This window comes from Tenebrio molitor, chromosome 4 (genome assembly GCF_963966145.1).
Source record: "Tenebrio molitor chromosome 4, icTenMoli1.1, whole genome shotgun sequence".
In the NCBI taxonomy this organism is placed as follows: Eukaryota; Metazoa; Arthropoda; class Insecta; order Coleoptera; family Tenebrionidae; genus Tenebrio; species Tenebrio molitor.
The window spans coordinates 3,848,424-3,869,064 of record NC_091049.1 but is presented as its reverse complement, the minus strand read 5'-3'; the positions used below and the strand labels follow the sequence as shown (position 1 = coordinate 3,869,064).

At 36.0% G+C, this 20,641-nt stretch overlaps 2 protein-coding genes across 2 annotated transcripts in view; both read right to left on the bottom strand.

Annotated features, from left to right (window-relative positions):
- Positions 1-13,142, bottom strand: part of Cals (calsyntenin-1) — a 33,967-nt gene extending 20,825 nt beyond the window's left edge. Inside the window, exons 1-2 of the mRNA XM_069046077.1 lie at positions 12,921-13,142; positions 5-284 (exon numbers count right to left, since the gene is read on the bottom strand). Coding sequence (XP_068902178.1) covers positions 5-284; positions 12,921-12,990 — 350 coding nt within the window. The 5' untranslated portion in view covers positions 12,991-13,142. The remainder of the gene's footprint in view (positions 1-4; positions 285-12,920) is intronic.
- Positions 13,143-19,586: 6,444 nt separating this feature from the next.
- On the bottom strand, positions 19,587-20,633 carry Manf (mesencephalic astrocyte-derived neurotrophic factor). Its single transcript, XM_069046305.1, has 3 exons — positions 20,488-20,633; positions 20,159-20,370; positions 19,587-20,109 (listed from the first exon to the last, which is right to left on the bottom strand). The coding sequence occupies exons 2-3, from the start codon at positions 20,360-20,362 to the stop codon at positions 19,807-19,809; spliced, it is 507 nt and encodes a 168-aa protein (XP_068902406.1). The 5' UTR covers positions 20,363-20,370; positions 20,488-20,633; the 3' UTR covers positions 19,587-19,806.
- Between the last annotated feature and the right edge of the window lie 8 nt (positions 20,634-20,641).

Below are 20,641 nucleotides of genomic sequence, written 5' to 3'. Positions count from 1 at the left end.
TTACCTGACACTCTGCTTGCCGTTGCAGCCGACGGCCGCGATGTCGAACTTGTAGTTCCTCCTCTTCTCGCAGTTGAGCACCCTCCTAGCCCTCAGCTCGGCGAAACCGTCCTCCTTGGAGACGATCTCGAAGGGGGCCTCGCCGTGGTGCTTGTTTACAATGCGAAAACTGCACACCTGTTCGCCGATGGCGCGTATCGCCGGCGTCACCTCGACGATGGTCTCGTTCTCTTTCACCAGGCCGTGGTAGCCGTTCTCCAAGTTGTCCACGTCCAATTTGGGCGCTGCAAAAGGAGACGGTTTGGAGACAACATCGACAAGAAAATATCCGTGTTCGTCGAAAACTTGTGACACATTTGCGGATAAAAATAGGCGACTTTCGGCGCTTAAATATTTAAATAAGCGAGTTTGTGCGGTGGGCAGCGGCGACATTTAATAAACAACGTTACTGTCATTTTTGACGTTTCTTATTGGCGCAATGTGTTGGGTGTGACATTTTCATTTCTCTTTGCTCTCTCTGTGAGCATGTTAAAAAATACTGACACGGAAAATTTAAAATTTATTTTTCGTCACGAGAAATACTCTCCTTGGGAGAATTCCCGAAGTTTCGAACCGCATCTAATTAAGTTAATGAAGACGCATGTAAATTTCCAGTGTTTATTTATTTTTACTTTTATCATCAGCTATCGATCGTAACTTTTATTGAGTTAGTGATGACAGCGTTCGTCTTCCCTCTTTTAATTTCTCTTTGACTTGGAGTCTTTTACGTCAAGTCACCTTTCCTCTCCGAGCGATGCTTTTATCAATTTCTAGAAAAATTCATTGTTTTTATCCTTTCCAGGGCAAAGCCATACTTTCACTTGTTACAGAGAGAATTCCTCCCTCGACTCTCCGATGTTCAATTAAAAATTATCTTTTGCAGGCTTTTACCTGCTCAACACACGCAATTTCGTTGAAAACATTTGGAATACATAGAAGTAACCGTTCGCTTATTTCTAGTAAAACATATTTCTGTCGAAAACAAATATTAATTAATTGAAGATACCCCAGGATTCACACGTCGTACCGGTTTTATTTCACTTTTTACGAACAACTTGTCCAAATGCAAACATCTCGCAGAAAATTTACTCGTCTCCTTGCTAGTAACTGATGTAAAACAAACGAATTAAAAATAAGAATGACAAAGTGTGAAAGTGTTGCTTGTAAACAATTTAAACAATACTTCTACAGGGTTATTATACAGGTGTCTACAAATGATTGTCGGGTCAAGCCAGCTTTGGAAAAAAATATTAATTGTGCCGCCTTTTTGAAACTGATACCCAATTTTAATTTATTGTTAACTGTCACTTCTGACGTTTTATTCGAGCTTTTCAATCCAGTTTTCGTTCCTTATATTCCTTTCATCACAGTTAATAAATACCAAAAATCTGTATTTGTTTTAGAGCTAAACAAAATTTAGCCAACAAAACCTAACCTGAAAATGTGACATTCAGAATTTGCCGAATATATTCTACATATACAGCGGCACATTCAAAATCTGACAAATTTTAATAGCAAGCTGGACCAGACAATCATTTACAGATAGCCTGTACATCGTAGTTGCCTGTGATTTATGGTATACGCATAGATTTGCCGCCTCTTCTGGATATGTAAATTTGACATTTGACAGCTTACACATGTCACTTTGCAGTTTTCATTGTTTACTATTTTTCAAATGATTCATTAAGGTGTTTTGAGTTAGCTAAGAAATCAAAAGAGTCTTTTTCAAGATCATCTTAGTTACTGCAGTAAATATGTATTTTGTTTACACGTCAATATAAACAATTATTAAACACTTTCTGATTTTAGCAATTTTATGCCCTCAAACAGGATACATATTTTATTTATTGTAATATGTTATTATAAAATGGAGAATTCAACAATAATGAGTGTGTCAGTGTTGTCCTTTGTGCTGTGGTATTTTTTTTTGCCATTTGTATTCACTTTTAAATTACGTTATCTTAAAGACCATTATTATTACGCAACCAAATACGTAATCATCTCAATTTACTTTTACATGTATTGTAGGTGGCAAATTTCACAGCCAACTACGATGTAAAAAACATTTATAACAACCCTGTATTTTTTTTGCACAACCTTTGTGTAAAGCATTATCTGTGTCTCTCAAAGGAAGAAATAAAGTAGTATTTTGAGTTCTGTGAGAGTAAAAGCACAAAAATTGTTACGACAATATAATGTGTCAAAGTAACAATAAAGTATTGTAACGTATGAACAAAAAGTGCCCTTAAAAAACACAATACTAAATGTTCAAAGGAACAAAAATGAAATCCTCATATTGAATGTCACGTTGACAGTTTTACGCACTTCACCCATGTTACGAACAAGAAGCATGATCTAGTGTGCCATGTTTTGCTGTATCTTTTTTCACGGAATTAAAGAGTCTTTTCATCCCTCGTGTAATTATTTACCTCGCTGCGCTCGTGTAATAAACTCACTCGGGATGGGAAAATGCACTTTACTCCCTTGCCATGTAATATTTTGCATCTTCGTAGGCCTAATTATTAAGAATAACAGAATCAACCAACCACCATTTATTATTACATACATATTTTATTAATTACAAAAATAAATATCTTCTTTAATTAAACTCTTCTAAATATTTATTTTTTCATTTATACATCTTGGTGCTATTTACGTTTCAGAAATGTTTTAAATATGTAAATACTTTTAGATTGGCAAATTTGGAGTCTTATTTAAAACGAGTTGCAGAAATTTCCAGGGAAACTAAAACGTTACAAAAATAACTAGATATAAAATACAGACCAGAAAAGTTAGAAGTTAATAACATACTTTCTTATTTCTACTTTGTCATTTCTGAATTTTTTCCTTTGCTTCTGATGGACTTCTGGTTAGCAGCCCCCAAAGTTCACATCTCGCCCCTATTTTATTTTACTTTTTGAGAACAATCTGGTCAATTTGAAAACTCTGTTTTACTTTCCACAGAAAAATTGTTCAACTCTGGATTACAACTCGTCCGGCATTTACAATTTTTTTTGTTGTTTGTATTATCGGGAATACCCCAGAGATCACATTTGGGACCGTTTCTATTTTATTTTTCACTGATAATTCTTGCCAGAAAATTTTGAAAAATTAACCAACTCTCTTATCAGTCTTATGTGCGACTGGAATTATTCCTTTAAATTCCAATAAATAATAAAATACGCGAAATTGTGAACAAATACGAAAAATACGTAATTCGGAGAAGCAGTTAAAACATTATCAACGATAAGATCGTATATTTTGTTTCAATCAGGTACTTGTTGTGTAATTCGTGACCTACAATTAGATAATATTTTATTACTGTTATCGTTATTTATTATTGCATGGATCGTAAACCGATAAAATCATTGAAATTTCGTTTCTCCCCCCGTTCCTTCTCCTTCCATTATCGCCACCCAAATGCCATTTGCATCTATTATAAGTTTCAAATTTCCTTAAAATCGCAACTCCCTAATCCAGTCACATTTTCGATTTTCACCGATACTACCACCTCCCCCCCGCTTAATTATCATAATTACCGCCCATGTTTACATTTTCATTTTGCGGAAAACTCCAAAACATTTTATACATTCACGAACGGTATCCATTTCTCGTCGGTATCGTTTTTCCTCACAAACATAAAAAATAAAAACAGGCTTCCCCGGTCCGCGTTCTCCAAACTTATTAAACTCGTTTTCCTTCCGAAATCATATTTTCTCCTCCGACACAACATCCAAACGACATTATCGCGGGGCACACTCCCTCATTTGAGTCGTTCTCAAATTTGGACACTCAGTTTCCTCCACACGATTTTCCAACTTCTTTGGAGAAAAAAATTCGTCCTCGACAGCTCACTCCGCGTCCTTCCAGACTGTCGTGTCGTGGAGACGTTGGAATTAATGACATTTAACGACTTCCAGCGACAAAGGTGATAAAACGTCTCCGTTGGAAACCTTGCAGGTCTCATTTTAATATCTTCTGGGCAAAGATTTAGCACGTAACGACTCCCTCCCTCACCGCTCGTGCTTCGCAGAAACATTACAACTCCACAATATGATTATAATTAAACGCACGTTATTGTTGGGGAATGCATGATATCAGCATTGCGAAAGCACAATGGACTGTCGCCGTTTCAAGTTTCTCGATTGAAAACGCGGACACAATGATCGCATTACAAGGGAAAAAAACACGACCAGATCAATAAATCCTTAAATCGATTCGGGGGTCGTGTGTGTAACGTCCCTTATTCGTTGTTAAGCTCCGTTCCGGTGGGACCGCCGAAGACACAAGACGGCGATGGTTTTTTCCAACTTCGCCGTGGAAATTGTCGACTGCTTAAAAATCCTAGTCCTGCGATATCAAAGGACGAGGACGGCAAATGCGACTCTTTTATTACTCACTTTTTTCTGCTTACATAATTTTCTCGTCATTTTCGGAACGACAATTAGGTACAAATACGCACAGGACGCTGTTAAAATGGTCGCAGTTCAACAGGAAATGACATCAAATTGTTTTGCGTCAAAGAAAAAGTCTCGTCTGGTCTTTGGTGTTGGTCTATTGATTTCTGTCGTCTCTTTGGTTTCTTTTTATCTTGGGTGAAAATTTAGCGCTTAGGATTTCCATTCTTAATCTCTCGGTCTTGTACTTTTGTTTGCATAAAAGTCGTCCAACCTTTTGTTTCTTTACGAGTTAATTAAACAATTCGCGTTTCCGTTTCGCTATCTCCCTTATTATTTCTCGAAAAAACTCAAATATCAATTAAGGTGGGGCGACACTGAAGATTATGACGAGAAAATCCCCTTGAACGCCAAAAACACCTTTTCTCCACGTCCCCAATGATTTTTAACACAGAATTAAAAGTAAATTCATTTTTAGTTCGTTTAAAACTTAACTCCTACATTTGAATTTTCTTTACAGTAGAGAAAAAGGTTCTTTCCCTAATGCACGAGTTGTTTTCCGAGCTCACAAAAGCTTTTGTTGTTGTGGAAATAAGCATGAGTCGCAGACGAATTAAATGTAGTGTTTTCTTTCAAACATTCTAAATTCACGAAAATTTTTCTTGGGTGACTTAAAACATTTATTTGGATCCAGATGTCTCTCCTCGTTCTTATTTTAACTTTCAACTTTTTTCTCTAAAGCAACACAGGTATAATTCTAAAAAAATTTTTTTTCGATACCTCCCTAGAAAGTGAGTCTGTATCCATAGTTACCAGTGGGTGAAGGTTTTTCTTTCCATCATTTCACTTTCGCTCACTGGTTTTTCTCGGTCTACCATTGTGTAAATTTGTCCAATTCTTTCTGATAACGTAATTTTGGTGTTTTAGACCGCTTTCGTTCACTTGAATTGCATCGTCCACTCAGCTCCGCTTTGTGGACGAACACGCGAGCGTGAACGAAAGCTTTGTCTTCTTCACTCTTAGTGTAAATAACATTTCTGTGACATACAAATTTCATTGTTTTGTATTTATTCATAATCAGCATTCTACGGGGCTATCAACAATGACTGAGTCTGTTGGCAATGAAACAGCTGAAAAGTGCTGGTGTTTTTTGTCTCGTAATTTACGCTGACTGAATTTTTTAACTTGAGACGACATTAAAAACATTTTTGGTTATGCCGGTTATGTTTACACTATTACAAAAATGAACCTCTGATGGTAAATTTCAAATTTGCCAAATTTCATTGTTACCAACAGACTCAGTCATTCTTGATCACACCGTATAACTTTTGTTGAACACAAAGAAAAAACGTTTACACACTAGGGAATTATCACATTGAGGTAATTAATCATTACTGACGGTCGTGGGTAATGAATAGCATTACTTAGTAGCAAACGCATGCATAATGAATGTATTATCTAAAAGCAGCGGAAATAGTTTATTGCTACACACTAAAATATCAATTGGCTGATTTTCTTTGAAATTGGGACTGGAAAAATGACTTGCACATCGAACTTTTTCTTTTAGTTTCTTCTTTGTTACCAAAACTTTTTTTTTATTTTTTTCCTGATCCTGATAGTTTCCTTCCCCCAATGAATATGCTGAGAACTTGTCTTTTTCTATACTATTCTAAAATGCTGTATGAATTTTTAATCAGCAATTTAGTCTTAGTATATAATCCAGTATGTTAGTCCTTGCATGGAAACAACTTTTACTACTTGCTACATTGTTTCCTAACCTGTATATTATTCATTAACCCGGCGTGAGCAGTCAAGATGGTTGAAAAAAATTACGTTTAACCCTTGATAGAAAAATAACTAGAGAAAATTTCCCAGCTTGTTACCAACTTAATTAAAATAAAAAAAAAACTGTAACCACAACGGAAAGACACCAAATTACCTGGCACGCACGTAAAATCCTTCCTCGCATCCACCTATCCCTCTCCATTGATTTTTGCCGTCTCTTTAGTTTCTTTTATCTCGCAAGAAATTTTAACGCTTCGGATTTCCATTCTTAATCTCCCCCAAGCCTCGGTTTCCGCCTTTTATACTTTTGTTTGCATAAATGTCGTCCTCCCTTTTGTTATGTTTCTTTTATTACTTAATTAAACAATCCGCGTTTCCGTTGTCGCGTCTCCCTCGTCCTCGAAAAGAAAAACGTCCAACCACGTCGTTCGCTTAAAATCGAATCGCTCTTAATCCTTTCCCCACACGGCAACCGGGAATGCCCCATTATTCACACCGCCATCGTCGAGATTAAAAGATCTGGGCAAATTTACGAAAAAAATCGCAGCTTTCCGATGGACCGTGCCAGGCCAAATCCGCCCCTTATTTATGGATGTTCCGTATATTGAGATGTCAACTTCCATATTTATACCGCGACCGTTCTTTGCATTATTTCCCGACGAATCGATAAGAAAATGGAAATGAATTCGGAATAAAGATCCGGAGTTATTAGGACCGGTCCTAACACGATTTAACTGTCGATTTTTAAACGAAAGCTTCAACGTCGACATACTTTTTTATATATTTGATCTGTCAATAACATAAAATAGCTTTTAAGCTACACCTCCGAACAAATAAACCGCACTTCGACGGGATTCCTTTTATTGTGGGGAGATAATAAATCGCAGCCAAATCGACTCGAAATTCGAAAAACGACACTCGACCGTAAAATAACAACAAAGTGGAAGATTTTTGTTGCGGGGGAAAATTTCCCTTTCGATTTATGCCGTCCCTACACATTTTTGGTTTCGACGTTGCGCTTGCAAACTTTTTCAATTTGTTATTTTCCTAACGAACCGGCCGAAAACTAAAAACCAATCGTCATTTTCAATTATCTCCTCCGCTTTCTGCTCGTTTGGACGGACGATTAATTTCGCTCAAAGGTGCGTAATTCATCATGGGCCGGAAAAGAAGAATTAAGATAATTCCCATAGCCAATAATTGTAAAAAAATTGAACTGCTGTGTTGCATCAGGGTTTGTAACTTTTTTCCATTTTCCTCAACTGTTCAGAATTTTGTGAAATCCACAAAATTAAAGCTAATTTGACCGCATTAGGTACGGACAATCTCTTCAATTCTTGGACATTGATAACGCCATTGCTTTAATACTTCGTCACATTCTGATTTATTGTTCTATATTGTTCTAAACTGACCAAAAAGCAATTCCCTCTTTTTATATTCTGCTTATAAAATATACAAAGTTGTAATTTTCAGTGGTAATTAATCAGCTGTAATACCACAGGGTTCTCTTCTAGGTTCCACAGTATCCGTGAGACGGCGCCACGTTTGATAACGATGAAAACAATAGAAGCACGCTAATTTTCTGCTATCAAAGAAGACAAAGGTCAGCTTTGTCTACAGGAAAGGTTATGGTTAGACATTATTATTAACCCATGATATTACAGAAAGTTAAAGTTAACGAAACAGTACTATAGTAACTTTTTGACTTCTTCCCCTCTCTTTCCAAATCTCGCTAAATGTCTTAGCGGCAAGCGATTTTTCTCAGCTCAAAGGTTTTTAGTTGGGGATCTTGAGGAATCAGATTTCTGCGATGGGATAAAGATATTGAAGCTTCGCTAGAGAAAAGTGTATTGAAGTTTAGGGAGATTATGTAATGTACGAGTATGTAATTTAAAAAAAAAATACTGCCTCTCATTATCAAGACAAGAATTTTTCAAGTGAATGTAGATTCTTTTGTTCGAAAGCTCCCTAGAAAGTGAGTCTGTATCCCTAGTTACCAGTGGGTGAAGGTTTCTCTTTCGTTGACTTCACTTTCGCTCACTGGTTTTTTCATCACTCGTAAATTTTTCCAATTCTTTCTGACAACGTAACTTTGGTTTTTGTATGCAACATTTGGTAACTCGCGGCACTTGCCTCCTCCAAAACATCATCAGGAACATACAACTATTCATCATCCATTTTCATAATTTCCACAACATGCACACAACCACTTTATTGACGTTACAGAACTTTGTTTTTTTTTTTTTTTTTATAACAACAAATCCGTCCAAAAATGTATTTTTATCCTCCATTCAGCTCACCATTCGCGTGAACGAAAGCTGTGCCTTCCTCACTCTTACTGTAAATAACTATTGTTCCACGTGAGGTGTGGAGGAACATCTAGGACTAACTGTTGACGACAATTTACGATGGAAAGAACGTGAAATGAGCTTCATAAAGATATATAAGGTTGCTTTAGAGTTTTTGTATGCTAATATCAACATTATCAATTCTACAGTAAGGAAAAATCACTCATTTCCATTACCTAACTTTATTTATTGCGTCATTGTATATTTTACACGTTTGGATGCACTTATTAAATTATAAATTCTTACCAAAGAGTTTCTGCAGCAAAGCACGCAAGTGGCTCCAATGAATAAAACGTTCGAGTTATCATTTGTCGATTTTTGGGCATAAGTTGTTATCTAATTTCTGTACTTATTTCTTTTTTTAGATTATTAGCTCATCCAAAATTATTCAATCACGAGATATTTATCACAACTTAGTAATCGTCTAAAGTAAATAATACATTTTCCCATTTCGAGTACTTTTCCGTGAATGGGCGATATCACCTTTTTTTTTAACTCTAATCAAATCAGTATTTACGATTTGACTTGCATTGTTTTGTTTTGCTTTGTTTGTAAAGTAGCACTTTCTCCTTTTTATCGTCTTATTCGTCCTTTGAATTTATTTAGGTGGCAGAAAGACCCAACTCATTCGGTCAAATGGAAAAAATTTCATTTTGGTTTCAGGCAACTGAGTAAAATCAAACTTGTAAGTAGTACGGTAGAGTACTATTCGCTTTAAAAAGTCAAAAATCACATTCGAAATTTTCAAAATTTTAACCAATGCAATTTTTTAATGAAATTCAAAATGCAACATTTTAATTTAGGTAAATAATTTTTGGTATGTTTTTCTATTAAAATCTTTCTTTCCTGAGTTATGCATTGTAATAAAAAAGCAACATTTTTTATCATTACCCATGAAAAACGAAACTGAGTGTCTTAGCTTGATTCATGCAACTTTTATGTAAACACCTGTCGTTTGAGAACTGTCACTTGATCACAAAACAGCTCCAGAGTAAAAACAGTCTTGTAAAAATTGTAAAACACACAACGTTACTGTTCAGAACTTAAGAATATCCTAAATGACAATAATGCCATTTCAAAAATACTTTAAGAGGCACTGATTTGTTTGTCATCTTTAACTTTCATGACATTTTTTTCAATCATCTAATATACAGTCTGATATTGTGCAGATACCCTGAGGTAGTACGTGTAAAAAGAAGGCAAAATACCCCACCTTGCCTTATACAAAAAATATTAATTGTTTACGCGAGAATCAAAGGAATCAGTTTGTTTGGGAGCCGCTGAAAATTTTCAAATTTGGCGGGCAGTTTTGAGGTACGACCAACCTAAAATGTCAAGTTTTTCTGTCACTGGAGGTTGTGTTTGGATTTTATCGTTTTTTTTCTTTGATAAAATTTGTAAAGTGATCATAAAATAGTGCCTGCAACTTATTCAGAAAACAACAAAAGCTTAAACAACAAAGTAACAAGACTGCAATTGTGAGTGAAAGCATAAAATAAAACATCAAAGAAGTTGCTCAAATAACTGCCATCGTTTGCAATGCAAGCTTCAGCACGACGTGGCCAAGAAAGTCGAACTCAATTTAGAATCCTCTGTTTTGACGAATTTCCTGAGCGGTGTTTTGAACGCAGCCAATCTACAAACTGAGAAACTCTCAGGTGATTTGCAAAACGCCAGTACTTTGTTCGTGGCTGGTTTTCAATTTCTTCTTCTGCAACTAAACTGCGATCTTGTCGTTGGCGCCCAAGATCGCACTTATTCATTTCGAAACGCTCGAAATCGAAGATGCTGCACAACGTTTACAAAGGTTCGTGCACTGGGAAGTATCCTTTGAGGGAACTTTGCACTGTAGATTTACTAGCTCTGAATATCCACGGGCTTCGCCAGAGATCAAGACCATTTCGGTTAATTTTGAATGACAGCAAAAAAGTCTAGATGATTTTTGTGACCCATTTTTTCATAAAATTCAGTGGCTCCCAAACTTTTTTTGAAAAACTTTTAGCCCCTTGTTCTCGAAAAATATCAACATTTGCATAATTCGCTCAATCGTTACCTATTGTGGAGTTCTACCACTGGGATCTGCACAACTTTCAAAGTCACCCTGTGTTCTGTATTGTCTGTTTAAGTTTGTTCATTCTGTGAGTAAAATCGCTTCAAACATTCTTAAATACAATAAATTGTTCCATTACAAATTGCACCATATTTGTCATTTTTTTTCACATTTTCCACTCTTTACTTGCTGATTGTCGTTAATCAAGCAGTTGAGTTTTCCTCATTATCTTAAGTAGTTGAGCATTAGCTTCACCCCTTTACTCCTGTGGCCATAAATTTCAATTTGCAACTCTACACACCATCCTATTCTTCGTCTTCAAATTTGCAAAATGTTTTAGCAGTTTTGATCACACTAACTTTCACAAACTGTCTCGACGCCGACATGATAGTGCAAGAAGTTGTTCGTAGCAGTCCTTCCAATACCCATGGTACCTAATTCTACAGGACACTCCCTAATCACCTTCTATCATTCTTCGTTGCTCAAACAGCGCAGTAACTTGCTGTGAACTTTCAGAATGTGCCAAAACCAAAAATAAGAAACATATCCTTCCGGTGTATTGTTTTCAGTACGAAATAATAACATTTTCTCTTAAGGCATTCTGCATCCTATTTTAATTTCTCTTTTCTCAAAAATATTTAAAAATACTTTCTAAGATAACATTGTGTAGTATTCGCCTACTATACTTTTGCAACCGCAACCTCTCTTGATTCGACGGTCTAAAATCGATAGTTTAGCCATCCAGTTGTCTAGACCTAAGACCTCTTGACCTCTTTCACATTAAAAATCAATATACGAAAACTTTCGACTGTACTTTCTGCTGCCCAAAAAATATCATTATTGAGTTCTTACTCCTTCTCTCAAAGTTTTTCAATTACTTTTTTTTCTTTTGTTTCTAAATGGTTTAAACCTACAAACAGCATCGCCCCCACTCCTTGTTGCACTCGAATAGCAACAACAAAAAACACAAACAAACTCATCACGATTCCAAATTTAACTCTCGTGAATAAACGTGAGTTATCTAAACCACACACGACTATTTATAGTTTTTATATCTAATGTTAATCCATCTTTGATGAGTGTTAAAATATGATTGTGATTTTGATCAGACAGTTTGAAATAAAATTGAGATATTTTTCTTGGTTTAGAAAATGTCGAGTCAGTTTACGTTATCAATAATTAACGGTTCAACACTTTGCGTGAAACGAACGTACAAATTATAATGTGATAAGTGATCAGTTGGTGTCGGCTAATGCATCACATTATAATTGCCACTTAAATTACACCGATTTGACGAATGGGTCATTGATCACACGAGGAGGTGGTCGCGTATTTCCTGCACAAAACACACACATTTGCTTAACATTTTTTACATAATTCAATTCTCTTTGGAGAACATTTTTAATTTGTCCCTTTTTGCGAGCATTTTCCGTTTTAAAAATTCATCGGACGACTCCCCGGGCGAGGAAATTCAGAAAAACACTCGACCAAAACACGAAACACGTAATATCCGTTGTTTATTGTCACCGTTTTAATCTCTAAGCTTTAATCCTATTTAGGTCATACTGTATAGTGGTAATATTTTCTGAAAGCGGAGACGTAAAAACCGGTTTCTCCACACAAATAGGTGGTCACTTCGTTATAAAATAATTACAAGCTTCGATTTACGACGGACAATTATTTTTTATCGCCTTGGACTCCACTCTAGGGGGGTTGTATCTATGTGTGCGATTCCAACAGCGGATGCAGAGTGCCTAAAAATAGCAAATCGTAAAAATCCGTCCCAATTTTCACGAAATTGTTACACTTGCGGGCGAAAATAGAAAAACTAGTCCGCCACCCCCGACCACGTGCCCGCCCCCACCGTCTGGAATTCGATCGGGGGCATCGATCGCCGCCACTCGACCCCCCGATTGACCGGCGGTGTCGATTTGTGCGTAAAACGCGCCACCCCCCCGACGAAGGGTAAAATCAAGTAGCAGACGAAATGTCATTTCGTTTGTTTTCGATTCGACGTCAGATCTAGTATGCCGATCGCCCCCCGTCGAAGCCCCGACGTGGCGGCGATCGAAACCGCCACCCCCCGCGCGATCGATATCCCCAAATCGACCGCCACCGCCGAAGGGTTAAGACGCCAACCTCGCCCGTGTCAAGGCGGCGACGGTCGCGACAGGTGAAACCCGTTCCGCTGCTTCCTCTCGCCATTTTGTCGCCTCGCACCTGCACTAGCGGCCGGGGGCGGCGGCCTAGACCCGGCGACGGCGACGTGGGCGTCTGTTTACGGGCGGCGGTTACTCTCACCTGTGTACTCGAATGTCTCCGACGAACCGATGGACCCCAGCAGGAGGGCACCGATTATTAACTGCAACATGTCCGCTGTTGTCTTTGGCGAAAGGGGAGTTCAACGCGCACGGAACACACCACACGAGTCCTTTTTTTTATAATAAACACTCGATTTTCATAGCGACTCACTAAATTATGTCGTCATGGACGGCTGGGTTTTCATTGACTGTCTCCCCTCCTCAAGCCACTGAGCTGACGGGAACGCACACTGGGGGCGCTGCGCACGCGACCGCCAAATTTAAAAAATAAACATATTTCGCCCACGTTTATGGGAAAAATGCAACACACAAGCCTGACCATCGTCTCTAAATACACTCGAGCGACAGAAAATGCAAATCACTAAAACCAAATTGCAAATTATCATAAAGAAAGCTTCAAACAAATATTTGGAGTGTGGCGTGTATTTTGGGTTGCCTACCCACTCAAGAAATAAACATGTTTTTAATGCCATTTAATTATGATAAATTTATTCATCCGGGTAAACCCGCAAAATACTTGGACTTATCGAAAGATCAAAAATAAAATAACACAAGATATTAACAAGAACGCAAAGGAAAAAATACAATTTATGACTCAACTTGTACGTTCGTCTGAAACTCATCAAAAGTGCAATCACTTTTTCTGATTAACATTTCTTTGATTGTTTGATCAAATACAGATATTTTGAAATCTTATGTACACGGCGATAATTTGCCATAACATTTTACAGCCAGACGTGTTGAACGTTTATGATCGTGTGATAATCTCTATTGAAAGAAGATCTTTTTTTCTTTGGCACGTACTAACGGTTCTTTGTTGTGAAGCAAAAAGTCTTTGTTAGTTTCCTGCACGGATCTAATTTATTATAAAGTGTGTAACTACAAAATGATACAAGACAAAGTAAGAAGTTGTTAATACAGATTATGATGCAAATCCCCTACACGGAGGATAATACGGGACAAGTGGTGGGATAATTCTGGACATCCGGACGCATAAAAGCGAATGAATTAGAGGTAACTCCAGATTTGTCAATAAAATGTTTGCAAAAGAGAAAAAATATGTGACGGAGCGGTTGATGAACCCAGTATTGACTTAAAGAAACCATATCCAGTACAATTCTTGCATTGTTATTAGGCAAAACTAAAAATTCCCTACAATTGCAGATCAAACAACGACAGAATTATTTTACCTTCTGGGAATTTTGGCAACGCACAACAGATTTATTATTTATTATTCATAAACTGTGCTGATAAACGGAAAGTCCACCCTTTCACTTCAGGGAAAATAACAATGGCATACAGTTTATTAGTGTTTATTACGATTTACACATACAGAGACTGTAACTACTATAAAACAATAAATATAGAGGAAGATTTTCTTTAAGTAGATTTTCTTTCAACTCTTACTATATATTAGTTTGCAAAAATTGCGCAAGCAATTATTAAATAACGGTATCAATTGCATAATTATTATGTATAAATACTTACATGGACTATTAAAATTGTAAGAGTTTTTTAAGACACTCTACACGACAATTAGCACTAGGAATAAGCCTGATACCCTTCCAGGATCCGACCAAGAGTTTCCTTGTGCACCAATTAATTTTGTAGCCCTACGCTGTTGCCTTTCAAAAAGAATCGAAAACGAGATTTTTTGAAGAAAGGGACGCGTTGAAATTATTTTAAGCCCGATAACTTATAACTCAAATAAAATGGTTTGAGTAAGGTGTTTATTATGAAACTATTTAGTTTATTATTGGGACATCATAAAATACAGTGTTCGCCAAAGTTTGGAATAATGGAGTATTTTCTTTCCAATTGAGCTTTTCGAAAACAAGTCGGACAGATTAATTTTACTTAAAAAAAACGCTTTATAAAAATTTTAATTTTTCCGTCTCTCTGTTTCCGCGCAATGTTGTTTTTATTTTTTTGCATGATCATAGAGATAGATTTAAAGAAGATATAGAAGTAAGAAAAAAAGGTAGTAGTTTAGATAAAAGAAAAGCAAGTAATAAGGAAAGAAGACATAAAAGAGAGAACGTAGGCGGTAAAGGTGGGAAGCAAAAATTAAAAGAGAATATATAATGTATTCCAACTTTAAAAAAACGATGCTTGGCCATGACAATCTGACAGATTTCATCCTGTATATCTGAATAAAAGTTTGGTTAGGAATTTTGAAAATTTTGAAGGTACAGTGTTACCATACTTATGTTCCGCTTTTTTGCGAATCGATTGAAACTGTATTACAAGAGATTAATAGAGAACCCAGCATTTTTTATTAAAAATAGCAATTGAAAAAAAATCCAAATCAAAATGTAAACATCTGGTGGAGGCTTTAGTCGTTGAAAGAGTTTCAAGAACGCTTGCTTTAGTTTAACAAGCAGAAAACGGATAAGTTCTCCAAAATGGAATCACTTTTTTTAAAAGACATCTACACTTTATCTCCTCCATTATTTCATCTTCACAATTATCTTCATCATTAGATTCCGAATCATCTTCTAATGTTTAGTCCACGAATAATTTCGTTCAGATCTATTTTAAAAAATGGTTCCACTTTTCTGATTTTCCTCTTTTTGTAGTTCTAGTATCCTCCAGACCCTTTTTTGTAATTATGCAATATATAACAGTTCTTCCCCCTATAAATTCATTATACAGTTCAGGATTTCATCGAATACAAATTCATTGTTCTCACATTGAAGATATCCATCAATCTGTTCTAGCCCTTCAACACACCACGTTTTGTCTCGACAAACACAACTTTTGGCATTATGCACTTGTAATAAACCCTTTAAATTATTACTTTGTGTTGTCTAATTTAAAATTAATTGGAAAAACGTCAAAATGACATTTATTGATAACTATTTACTTTTTGTTTTAGAATCATCTTGCAACATAGCACTTCAAATTTAGTTACAAAAGATTTACAACCAAAATGAAATAAAATATAACTACTACTTTCCTCAATACTGCCAATTTAACAAAATTAAAGCATGGCAACCTATCGTTTTTTTAAAGATGGAATAGATTATAGATACAGGTCATTATAAATGTTTCTAACATCGTAGCTGGCTGTGCGCTATGCGCTAGGGGCGCCGCTACGCCAACTAGGTGTTGGAAACATTTATAATGACCCTGTAGATAGTTTGATGTATTTTTGTATTAAAAAATTATACATGAGTCCAAATAATTTTTTAATTTTCAATTTTTAGTAAACACTCATTGATTTTATTTAAACAAGATTTTGTAAGAAGGCTTCGTAGTTTTGCAAGTAGTACTATGGCGGACAATAAATTTAGGCCGGCAAATTTCTGACATTTCAGAAAAGTCAATGCAAGCGACCATTTATTGTCATTATGACTGATGTGTCAGTTTGTCAAACTGAAGGTTTTCAAGCTGTTTCCTTCGCCTTTTTCGTAACTTACAGATCATGACGCACTAGCATAACTGATTTGTAGTAGCACTTCTCTCTGGTGCACGCTTCTTTTCCCAATTTTAATTTTGATTATCGCTGTCACGATGACAAGAATGACAAAAATCGAAAATGGGGTTAGTTGAACATAATGCCAGCTTCACATTTTGATGTCAACTCAATGACAGGCCGGCCTAAATTTATTGTCCGCCATAGTACCTACCTACATTAAAGAAATCTACACACGTTAATAATAATGAAACTATTACGAGATTTAGTCAGTTTTAGTACAGGTTATCCTAAAATCTAAATGATTGTAGTCGAAGTAGGCGTGAGAACTGAATGTAAAATTTATGGTTGCCGCTCCACATAAAAAAAAAACATCAAAATGATGTGAATAAGTGAGTACAAAACAACTCAATATTTTTAAAATTGATTGCAAAACAACTCAATATTTCTGGATTCAATCGTTAATTTAACAAAAATAAATAAAAATCTCATCACCGCACTTTTTACCTAAAAAATGACAGTGACAGCGACAAAACTGACAGTTCACATGAAAGCGGCAAAAATGTAATAACATGGGCATGACCTACTTCGATTACAATCATTTAGAATAATCCTGTATATTGTTCTTATGTTCTTATCTCCATTTCTTTAAATGGCAACACCCATTCTTTGCCAATTTGGACAGATTATCAAATTCTGATTTATACCCATGTACCTTCCTGTCCATGTCGTTCCTGAGATATCGTTTTTTTTTTCTGAGATATTGATTTTCGAAATTACCATAAAAACCTTTGCAATAAGAACTGACATGACTGAATTTAGATATTTTTATATCAACTAGGTAACGTTCATATCAACAAACTAAAATAACAAATAAAATAGTATATTATGTACAGTGGGGAGCACGGAATTTCGCACGCCAATTTGTACGTCATTAAAAAAAAACTATCTAGTCTAAGCTTTATTGTCATTATAATCAATAATGAGGTGGGATACGCATGATATATATGTGATCATAACTGATGTTTCACCTAAACTGTCACGCAACTGTCGCCAGTATCTCATTTTAATAAAATTAAGTCAGTGAAATGTCCAATGTGTGCGAAATTCCGTGCTCGCCACTGTACTATGAGGAGCAAAAATGAAGTTTTATGTGCTGCGGCTGGCAGATTGGCTGCCGAACGCAGTGAGGAAGACAAACCAGCCAAAGCACATAAAACCATTTTTGCTCCGAATAACATATACTATTTTTTCTTCAAACCTTCATAACAAATTATTTAAAACATGTTAAGAAACCAGGTAGGAATTTCAAATGATTTAGCTAGTTTACTTTACTGCCGCTCATCAGCGGAGATAATAACTTCACTGACGCTCTCAGCGGAGATAATAACTTTATCTGCCGCTCGTCAGCTCGTTAGATGCCATGACAATGAAGTGACACTTTAGCATTATCAATGCAGCAAGATAATGTCATAATTTACGGACGTTTGAAGAAAAAAACCTTTATGCACGTTTTTTAAAATAAAAAATCTTCATGTTGGTGACAACTCAAGCTTCTATAGTGTGATCAAGAATGACCGAATCTGTTGGTAACAATGAAATTTGCCAAATTTGAAATTTACCATGAAAGGTTCATTTTTGTAATAATAATAAACGTAACTGACATAACCAAAAATGTTTTCAATGTCGTTTCAAGTTAAAAAATCCTGACAGTGCTAATTAGGAGACAAAAAATACCAGTACTTTTCAATTGTTTCATTGCCAACAGACTCAGTACTCAGTCCAACTCAGTCATTGTTGATCACGCCGTATGGCTCGAAAGACACAAGAGCGTGCATCGATACCTCTGTCATTTCAAGCATTTAATTTAAAGGTTAGTGCCCTTGATCAAGTGTGGTGCGTAACTTCAATGTCACTCTCACTACGAATAAAGAATTGGTTTTCGCTTGATTATCTAAATGTTTATCTCCTTTCGGTTTTAATGTATACTCCGTACTGTGATAGAATGTACGTTTTTTGACAGAAGACAGACCCAGAGAGTAGTGTGGCGGGAATTAATCTGCAGGGGTACAACGGTTTTCTAAATAACGTGAAACAATTGAGATGGAAAGTTTAGTATTTTTCACTATTTTATGTTTTGGAACTAGAATTTAAAAACGTACAATCTATCACCGTACGGAGTTTACCTACGCGCGGACCAGAATTTACAATCAAATTAATTAAAATTTTATCTGGGTTTAGAAAGATTTTTCGAAAAAATGGTAAATAGAACAGTAATTTGTTTTGACGAGTTTTATCACCGTTAAAATTTTCTGAATGCATTTCAATAACACGCTGTATGTTTATGAGGCCCAATGTTGGAATCAATATTTAAAATTGTGATTGTTGAATTGACTTCTGCAGACTTGTTAATAAACATGTTCAATATTTATTTTTTATAGTTTTGTCATCGTCTCTGGAGATGAGTCTGATCTCAGCTAAACCAGTTCCTCTTTAATTGCTCATGAAAGGTAAGGAAGGTGCAATTAGAGCCCTCTTTATCTTAATTTAAATTTTAAAACTATTTAATTATCCAAGAATCCTTTTAACATTTTATTTCCGTAAGATTATTATGAGTTGTGTAATTCTTTGTTGTTGGCAGCGACGAATTGATGAGAAGTGAACATATCGAATCAGTTAGTAATGAAATATTCATTCATTTTTCCGAATAAATCGGCCAAATAAGAAATTAAACACGAAAGTAGTCAATTAGATGACACTTTTTGCAAAAGAAAATAAGAAATTGGAACACTTTGAAGTTGAATTTGTTTGATATTTCTTTAATTCTTTTCGAAGGCGTTTTTATATTTGAATAATTTTTTCCTTAGATGACTTTTTTTATAGGCTGGCGCTATAACATCAAAAAAGAGAATTCTCAATCGTTTTTGTTAAAAGAATTTCTTCCTTTGTTTATTTTCTCCATTTTTTTTCATCCACCTATTCATATCTGGGTGTTATTTAACAAAAAGTAAAGAAAAATTGTTTGCATAACTTTGTCTAGATAAAAGTACCTACATAATCAGATCCATATTAATCGTGGTCAAGAAGTTTTCCAAACCTGCCAAGGTGAATAGAGTGAGCAAGTTTGAAAGCTGTTTCTTTGCTGCTTACGAAAGCATGAAACATTTTGGAAAATCGTTAAAAAAACATCTAAATATGCGCTTGTGGGTATTTGGCCATGTTCCACCCTTTACCAACGACAATATTTTTTTTTATTAGATGTAGTTATTTATTACAAATATAAATACATTCCTAACATAAAACATATGAAACTATAAAGAACAGAACTGTTCCAATTCCATGCAAAAATCATAAGTTTCGACCGACGTGAACAAAACGCGTGCGTTACAGCTTCGGAAAATTACATAATAAATTATCAGTCCACACAATTCGTCTAGATCGAGCACGCTTATAGCTCGGTGTGCCTCGGTTTCAATTCTTCTATTCTTTGTATGAACTCGCTCTTCTCGATGCACCCCTGACAGTCCTCCCCCCAATCATTGATAATTTTCTTCAAATCCCTGACTTTGAGCTTCTTCAAATCGACCGTCTTGAGGTCGATCTCGACGTCGTACCTCAACTCGCAAATTTGAGCGTCCTTCTTTTTGAGTTTTTCGCAGATTTTGTCCGAGGGCATCGACCAGGATATCGGTTTCGACATCTCGCCTAGGATGCCGGTCGCGCTCTCTTCCAGCCCCCCGAGATAGTAACACTGGAAAAACATGAATAACCTAGTGTTTTAAACCCACACAAATACTCACAAATCGATTCTCTTTGTTTTTCGTGGACTTGCAGAAATCTTTAAATTCGGATTCGATCAGTTTGTGGTCTTTTTTCACGGAGTCTGAGAGTGCCCCCGCGAATTTGTCCAAGACTTTTATGCAGACTTCGCACTCGCCTTGTTTTAAACTGTTGGCGCTGACTATTAGAGCACACAGTACGGTAAGAATCACTTGGAATTCCATGTTTTCGGCTGCAAATTAAAAATAAGTTGAGCGAAAAAGTGAGGTTATGTGGGGAAATTGACCGGTTCGGTGTGTGACAATGTTAGTTTGTCTCACACGACAAAAACACCACTCGAGACATTTACCTGAGCGTTTATTCAATGTAAAATCACAATTCACTACAGCGTTCTATCAAAAATAATTTTATTTCTTCTTTACACGTTGACAACAAATTAAAAATTTCTGACAAATCAGTGATTTTGTGGATATTTTGTTGGCGAAGCGTGATTGGTACACGTA

Excerpts from the sequence above, each read along its gene's own strand:
- Manf (XM_069046305.1), bottom strand. The coding sequence starts at position 20,362 with ATGGAATTCCAAGTGATTCTTACCGTACTGTGTGCTCTAATAGTCAGC. Across the intron at positions 20,110-20,158 it reads AAAACAAAGAGAATCGATTT|TGTTACTATCTCGGGGGGCT; the intron begins GTGAGTATTTGT and ends ATGTTTTTCCAG.